Here is an 8,775-nt window from a genome sequence, read left to right on the forward strand (position 1 = left end):
TCATTTATACCGTGATTCTTTTGCTTGTAGATTCAACATCCTGCAGGAGAGTGTGATTAAGCTGGTGGAGGCCTGTAACGACCAGTCCCACAACATGGACCGATGGCTGAGCAAGCTGGAGGCCTCAAACTGGCTGAGTCACATTAAGGAGATCCTCACCACCGCCTGCCTTGCGGCCCAGTGCATTGACCGGTGAGGATGGATCATCAGGGCGGAGCTCTTTGCATATACTGGTGGCGTAGTGGCATGCCGCGATAACTAGATCTAAAGGTAGTGAACAGCGCTGCTGAATCTGAACAATGGAGGCTCGCCAAGCGTATAAAGTAACAGTAACTAAGATTAAGACTAACGGTAGGTGTCAATAGGTCCACATTGGATAGCGTGCAATAAATCCAGTGGTATCTGATGGAGCAGGTACTGCGCATGCTCCCAGCATTTAATCCTGTCCAGCGAAACGCTTCAGTACCTGCACCCCTTATGTACTTCACATTTATACACTTGGTGATCCTCCATTTTTCTAATCTCATCCGAGTAGCACTGTTCAATACCTTTCTTTCTATCATGTTGGGTGACCACCCCGATCATAGCAGCTGCTGGTTGTTATTCATATAAGTCAGTTTTGTATCGGTTATTATTCCTAACCAATGGTAGTTCCAGTGGGGGCTGTAGCAGATTTCAAAATTCAAATAGGGGAGGGCATAGCAACTGCCACCAAGTGCCATTCCAAACTGACTCACTGGCAGTTGGTGAGGCTTCCCTATTTGAATTTTGAACTGTGCTGCACCCCCACCCCTTGAGCCGCCACTGTATTCAGCATGTAGAGAATGTCTAGATCCTAGTTGGAGGAGGCGGCGTGGATGGTGACAATGCTAGGCCAGCAGCCTTGCTCCTCCCCTGGGCGTGAAGGGTCCTTTCTCCAACTTGCAACTACCTTTACGGAATGTCTGTTTCTTGGGGCATATATATCTCTTTGTTTTAACCATCTGACTGTGTTTTAGTTATGGTTTTGGCGAGACCTAATGCAGATTCTGTTTCCCGGATAGGGAAGGGGCCTCGGTGTTGGTCCATGGATCAGAGGGCATGGATTCCACGTTACAGGTGACCTCTTTGGCCCAAATCATTCTGGACCCCAAGTGCAGGACTATCCGTGGGTTTGAGGCGTTGGTGGAAAAGGAGTGGTTACAAGTGAGTAGGGAATACTGTATCATATAACGCAATGTTAACAATAGACCTGGTTCAGTAGCGCACGCAGGGTGGGTTTCTGAGTACCCAGAAACCCCCCACAGAGGAGAGAGACTTTGCACAATACCATTGTAATTGCGTCCTTTTGGCCCCTCCCTATAGACCTGTGAATCTCAATATTTTGCAGTGAGGGAGGGGCTTATTTTATTTATTTATGATAAAATAAGCCCCGTCCCTGAGCCTGACGATGGGAGATTAAAGTTCCCGAGACGTTGCAAGACTTCTATGTCTTTGTATATATATATATATATATATATATATATATATATTAGGTGATTCATCGCGCCCTACGGGCGCTCTTCACACCTTCGTAAGGGGCTGCGCCCCCTTAATTTGTGAACATTTGTATTGTGAGAAATATGGTTAGAATTGTATGTAAGATGCCTGTATTGCAACTTGAGTTATAGGTGAAATGTGTTACATAGAGAGCATATGATGTGGAAGGGGGTGTGTATTGTTTTGTTTAATTAAAAAGCAGTTACAGAGTAAGATGTACATTGATAGTGTGGAGGGTACAGTGACATTTGTGGGTGTGGGGGTGTGTGTGTGTGCAATAGTATAGTAGGGTGTTTTTGAGTTGGGGGACTAAAGAGGAGGGTGGGAGACACTGTGCAGCTTCTGCCAGTGGGTGAGGGTCCTGCGTGGCAGTACAGGAGTACAGGACGGTGGCCCTGAGTCAGTGTCTCCTCCTACTGTGTGGGAGTTAGGGTGCATGAGAGCAGGAGGCTGGGCTATGAGGCATGATAGGGGTATGTGGGCAACACAGCGTCAGCGACTCCCCAGTGGTGGAAGTTATGGTTCAGGAGAGCAGGAAGCTGGGTAGTGATAGTGGTGTGTGGGCATACGGGGGACTAAAGAGGGGAGCAGGGGTGCCGTGAATTGTGGGAGGGGCGCGGGGGGTGCCGTGAATCGAGGGAGGGTGCAGAATTGCGGGAGGGGGAGGCGCAGGTGTCGGTGAATCTCGGGAGGGGGCGGGGGTTCGCAAAGCGCAGGAGTGGGGCGTGAATCGCACAAGGGGGGGTTGCGAATTGCGGGAGGGGGGTCGCGGGGGGTGCCGCGAATCGCGGGAGGGGGGTGCGGGGGGTTGCAGCGAATTGCAGGAGGGGGTCGCGGGGGCAGGGGGGTTGCCGCAAATCACAGGAGGGAGGGTTCGGGGGGTTGCCGCGAATCGCGGGAGGGGTGGGTCGCGGGGGTTGCCCGAATCGTGGGAGGGGGGGTTGGCGGCGAATCGCGGAAGGGGGGGGTCACAGGGTGGGGTGGTGCCGCGAATCACGGGAGGGGGTGGTCGCAGGGGGGTGCTGTGAATCGCGGGAGGGGTTGCGGGGTGCCGCGAATCGCCACAAGAAAAAAATCAACACAGAAAGGTCAACACATGTAAATGTTGACATAAGTGTGGCATTTCATTGGTGTCCATGTCGACACATGAGAATGAATATGAGAACATTCAAAAAATGAAAAATAAATATCAAAATCTCATGTCAACCTTTTTCATTGTCGACCATAGCCATTGGGAGGGGGGGGGGGGTTTGCCGCGAATCGCGGGAGGAGGGGGGTCGCGGGGGTGCCGTGAATTGCGGGGGGAGGGGTTTGCCGCGAATCGCGGGAGGGGGGGTCGCGGGGGGGTGAGTTGCCGCGTATCGCGGGAGGGGGGGTCACGGGGGTGCCGCGAATCGCGGGAGGGGGGTCACGGGGGGGGGGGCGTGAATCGTGGGTGGGGCGGCGGGGGGTGCTCACTTGGTGCAGTGTCTTTGCTGGGCAACATGGGGAGGCAGAGGATGTCTGGCACTGTGGGCTCACTGGGCTGGTTCTCTGTCATGTGAGTCAGTCACATACCTCCCAACATGACCCTCTCCAGGAGGGACACATTGCTCTGTTTCTGGACTTCCCTCATAATGTATGATTGCCATCACCTGTTTCACACATGTTATTAATTGATTAGAAAGGTGCTTCAACACAGGTGCTGGCAATCATTAATTAAGGGAGAAGTCCAGAAACAGAGCAATGTGTCCCTCCTGTTATACACACACTCACACACTTTGAGTGACAGATGTAGCCAAATATATAAGAGATTGATTGAAACATATATTTATCCTTGGATACTATGCATATGCTCTCAGTAATGATTTCCAATATGCCCAGAGAGCAGTTCTGTCGCCATTGGCAACAGTTTCCTGGGTCATATAAAGCCAAAACTGGAAAGCATAGAAATAGTAGGAAGCCAGTCAGATATAACAAAGTTTAGTTAAAGCTGTTGGTGGGCATGTACAAGCCAACGTATCCGTCATGTGGACCCCTATAATAATCTGCCTTGTCCCCTGTCACCAGGCGGGTCACCCATTCCAGCATCGCTGCGCACAGTCCGCTTACTCCAACAGCAAGCAGAAGTGGGAGGCCCCGACGTTCCTGCTCTTCCTGGACTGCGTCTGGCAGATTCTCCGCCAGTTCCCCTGCTCCTTCCAGTTTAACGAGCGCTTTCTCGTCACGCTCTTTGAGCACGCTTACGCCTCGCAGTTCGGAACTTTCCTGGGCAACAGCGAGTGTGAGAGGTCAGTGCAGGGTGTGAGGTCCAGCAAGTATTGTATCATGGTTCCAGTTACCGTTTGTCCTCTGAGCTGTGTGTAGGGTCTGAGGTTCATTGTACATGGTAATACGGCCACTGGGAACGTTATCATGATGTCATATTGTCCTTTATATAATATATACTTCTATATAATTATGCCATGCGATCGAGTCTCAATTACCCCCAAGGTTTCCCAGGAGAACTGTTGTCCACAGCCGATAACACAACTAGTAGGGTTAGATGATCTAGTAGAATCTTTATAGGGGGGACCTGGGCATGATGGGGGAGGGGCTGGGCATGATGGGGGAGGGACTGGGTGTGGCCACTTATGTGGGGGTGTGGCCATACAATGAATTTCCGGATTCGGTGGTAGAAGTTTAGTAGTGCATGTCCCTTGTACTAAGCTGTGTAGTAGTGAGATGGCGGCTTCACTGTACTTACTGATATGGGAAGGTGTCGGCGAATTCTGGAAGATGACGGGGGTTTGCTAATCAATCAGCTGTTTAACTCTACTTAATTCTACCTCTGTTAATTAATAGAAAGTATTTGGTTCGTCTGCAGTTTAGCAGTGTAAAGATAATCCCACTGCGCACATCATGTGTAACACTGCCATTTCCCCGGAGCAGTACCGAATATAAGAGGCTCTAAATAGCCGGCATAAGATTCTATACCTGGGTCACCTCAGTATGGCCCGCCTATTTTCTTTCTGCTGCTCCGCCCCCTGCCTGCTCTGTCACCTCCCATTTCCCCTCTCGGCTGCTCCGATTCCCCTCTCCGTCATCTATTCTCCTTCCCGCTCCGTAGCTCCTCCACATCTTCCTCCTGTCTGGTGCTAAGGGTGTCCCATCTCCTCAGCACTGGGAGCCTTTGGATCTGGCTCCCACTGCGCATGGACGGGATACGGTCATTAGGTCTACACCACTAGGTCGACATGGGTCTAGGTCGACAAGTCATTGGGTCGACACAAGCATTAGGTCAACATGGGGTTTTTCACTGTTTTTTGAGCCGACATGTACTGACATGCGGTATTTCATGCCCTATAATCCACTAGGGCGTGGTGGGAGAATAAAATAGTGTGCCCAAAGCATTGTGAGTGATTCAAGGGGATACGGTGCACTTCAAACTGTGTCCATGTCGACTGTGTCGACATTCGGGCCAAAAAAAAACTGTGACAACACCCATGTCAACTTTTTGACTGTCGATCTTGCTTGTGTCGACCTAGACCCGTGTCGACCTAGTGGTGTCGACCCAATGCTTGTCGACCTAGTTGGTGTAGACCTAATAACCCACACCCGCATGGACAGACAGTAGCAAATTATTCTATAGATTTGAGAATCGCTGATCAGATCCATATGTGCTGGGATAACAGCAGTAACTGTCCGCACGGCAAATTCTCTGTAGTGAAACACAATCCATCGTATGGGGGTTTTACATTTGCACTTGCTCCAGAGATGACCCAGCGGTGTGCGTCATTGTGCGTCTATAACCACAACAGTAGAGCACGGCCATTCGTTCTCCATACCAACTGTTCTATATTACACATGTGATATTGGGCCAATTCAGACCCATTTGGACAGGCTGCAAATTTGTAGCCCAGGTGGGCACCGACTGCGCTTATGCACTGTGCGCATGTGTGAGCCGTCCGCCCTAAGGCAGCAAGCGAAGGCTCGCCTTCACTCGCAGAGTGATTAACACCCTGCGGCCCTTTGGGGGCCCGCCGCCGACGTTCCGAACACTCGCAGCGCAGCGAGCAGGTCTGAATTGGGCCCGTAGTCGCTAGTGTTTGTGTGATGTAGTAAATGACGCAGGCTTGTGTTTTAGGAGTAAGCTGAAGCTACAGCAGAAGACGATGTCCCTCTGGTCCTGGGTGAACCAACCTAAAGAGCTCCACAGATTCACTAATCCACTATTTGAAGCCAATGGGCTGGTAATCTGGCCGTCCGTGGCCCCCCAGAGCCTGCAGCTGTGGGAAGGTGAGTCTTATGTCCACGTATGATGTATTGTACTGACCACACACACACACACACACACACTATGCTACAGATCATTGTTAGATGTAAGTATAATAAATCCAGTCTGCATGTGCTATGGTGTCCCCGCCCCTACTGACTGCTCTGTGAGGTCCTCATGTGATTGGTCGGTTTGGCTAGACTATTAGATGCCTGGTTTCAGGCATCTGAAACCAGCTGCGTCCACTACATTGGAAGCGAATCTCCGCACTAGAACGTAACCCGTCGGTATCCATTAAAGACGGAATCTGTATATTTTAACATCTAATTGTTGAATGAAATAAACATTAAGAGGCCAATGCAACATTGTCAGATTTATACCAGAACTCGTCTATCTAACTATATTTAGGTTCTGTCCAGTTTCATTGCTCTTGTATCCATAAGCCAGACTAAGGGGGGATGCTATTTAAGCCCACAACGCACGCCGGGATCGCAGCGTGTATGGGCAGTATAAGAAGGATTTTGTCAGAAAGAGTGAACTAGAATAAGGCCCAAAGTGTCTGGTATTTATCACCTGCCAATCAGCTCCCAACTGTCATTTTTCAAACCAGGACTGTAACTTCACAGTTAGGAGCTGATTGGCCGGTGATAAAGTACCAGCCACATTATCACTTCACCGAGCTCAATAAATCTGCCCCAGAATGATCTATTCCAGGAGGGACACAACGGTCTCTACCTGGACTTTCTACTTAACCCTCTGAGCGCCAAGTGAATTTGTCAAAATCAGTCTGAAAATTGTCCAGCAAGCATTTGTATTCACCATATCGATACACAGCTGTCAATACTCAAAGGGTTAATGTATGATTGCAGTCACTTGTGTTAACTTTCCTTTATTATAAATTAAATAGTTCAACACAGGTGACGCTAATCATATATTATCCCCTTGAGTGGGGTTATCTGGGCCCATATTTCCCGACACGCACCTATTCAATGCTGCCATTAATGACTGCATTGAAGGGTGTCAGATTGGGGCTGTTTTGACGGAAACAGCCACGGATTGTTGAATTTATGGCCGTTTTTCGACAATCCGCTGGCTTTTTCTGACGACCCTCACCAGCAGGAACATGGAATTCCAGCTGTCGAGTTACTGTCGAATCAGAGGAAACCGGCCTGAGATTCCAACTGTCAGGACATTCCGACAGTGGAATCCCGCCCTTAGCGTCGGGAAGAGTTGTGTCCTAGCTCAGAAGGGATAGATTTACGAAGTGAGATTGACCTGGGAATTTAAAGCCCAATAACATTAAGTCCAAAGTCTAAGGCAGAAGGTATCACACATTATTTGGGATACATGGCTGGGAGAGAGCAGCTGTGATAAGTGCTGGATTTCTCTCATAGTGACTCGGGGAGTTGCACGGAAGCCCTCAGCTCTGATTACACCACGGAGAGTAACGTGTGTCTGTTGTCATGGGAACTCTGTATCTCCCGCTTCTCCCTTGTAGTGCCCTTGTCACTCTGTATACTCCTGCTGATACCTCTGCTCTCCTAGGTGTGTTCCTGCGCTGGAACCGGTCCTCCAAGTACCTGGACGATGCGAATGAAGAGATGATCCACATCATAGAGTACAATAAGGAGCTTCAGATCAAAGTGAACGCATTAAGGCGGCAGCTAGCTGAACTGGAGACCGTGGACGGGATACTGGAAACCCCATAGCCTGGGCATCCTCCGCCTCTATTACCTCACCCCTCACAATTGTGCTTGTACACCCTACTTGCCCCAGCAAGGGCTCTATGTTTACACTTATCTGTTATGCATGCACTACAGTTCCCGCTGGTGCGATCAGTATACTGAAGGACCAATGAGAGGAGATGGTGGGTGTGCTATTATTTGCATGGGAGACGCACTTTAAGCCTGTGTGTAGGATGGTCACGTAAGGTGTGCCCGTCCCCCTGGCACTTTGTGCCCAGTTATGTTACTTCTATTGCTAGTGAATTCCTGAGGCGCGTCCTCCTCGGTGGCCAGGGGTACACTTTAACCCTCTCTTCTGTTTCCATATTGCATTTCTTTTCTTGTTACTGAATCTACCACCAGGTGGCAGTGTTACATCACTTACAGCAGTCCCGCTCTCTGGCGCACTGTTACCCCTACGTGGTTGTTTTTGCACTAAGTATAAATGAACTCTCTAGTTTCTGTATGTGTCATTGTGATTGTACATAAAGTAATTCTACCAGTACACAAGGTGTCTCGTCTTCACATGCTCCAACCATTGCTTGGGGGCCCAGTATACCTCTCCAGTGGTATTGCAGAGGGACCCAGTATAACTCCCCCATGGTGTTGCACAGGTGCCCAGTATAACTCCCCCATGGTATTGCAGAGGGACCCAGTATAACTCCTATGGTATTGCACAGGGACCCAGTATAACTCCTATGGTATTGCACAGGTGCCCAGTATAACTCCCCAATGGTATTGCACAGGTGCCCAGTATAACTCCTATGGTATTGCACAGGTGCCCAGTATAACTCCCCAATGGTATTGCACAGGTGCCCAGTATAACTCCTATGGAATAGCTCAGGTGCCCAGTATAACTCCTATGGTATTGAACAGGTGCCCAGTATACAGTAACTCCCCAATGGTATTGCACAGGTGCCCAGTATAACTCCTATGGAATAGCTCAGGTGCCCAGTATAACTCCTATGGTATTGCACAGGTGCCCAGTATAACTCCCCAATGGTATTGCACAGGTGCCCAGTATAACTCCTATGGTATTGCACATGTGCCCAGTATAACTCCTATGGTATTGCACAGGTGCCCAGTATAACTCCTATGGTATTGCACAGGTGCCCAGTATAACTCCCCAATGGTATTGCACAGGTGCCCAGTATAACTCCTATGGTATTGCACAGGTGCCCAGTATAACTCCCTAGTGGTATTGCACAGGTGCCCAGTATAACTCCCCCATGGTATTGCACAGGTGCCCAGTATAACTCCCCAGTGGTATTGCACAGGTGCCCAGTATAACTCCTATGG

General features: G+C 49.7%; 1 protein-coding gene across 1 annotated transcript in view; it reads left to right on the plus strand.

The window, feature by feature from the left end:
* The window catches only part of MTMR9 (myotubularin related protein 9), a 29,983-nt gene extending 22,003 nt beyond the window's left edge, over positions 1 to 7,980 (plus strand). The window contains exons 6-10 of the mRNA XM_083178777.1: positions 31 to 192; positions 1,044 to 1,185; positions 3,568 to 3,788; positions 5,624 to 5,775; positions 7,298 to 7,980. Coding sequence (XP_083034903.1) covers positions 31 to 192; positions 1,044 to 1,185; positions 3,568 to 3,788; positions 5,624 to 5,775; positions 7,298 to 7,461 — 841 coding nt within the window. The 3' untranslated portion in view covers positions 7,462 to 7,980. The remainder of the gene's footprint in view (positions 1 to 30; positions 193 to 1,043; positions 1,186 to 3,567; positions 3,789 to 5,623; positions 5,776 to 7,297) is intronic.
* The last annotated feature ends 795 nt before the right edge of the window (positions 7,981 to 8,775 follow it).

The sequence above is a fragment of the Crinia signifera genome, chromosome 3 (genome assembly GCF_055691185.1).
Source record: "Crinia signifera chromosome 3, ASM5569118v1, whole genome shotgun sequence".
NCBI lineage: Eukaryota > Metazoa > Chordata > Amphibia > Anura > Myobatrachidae > Crinia > Crinia signifera.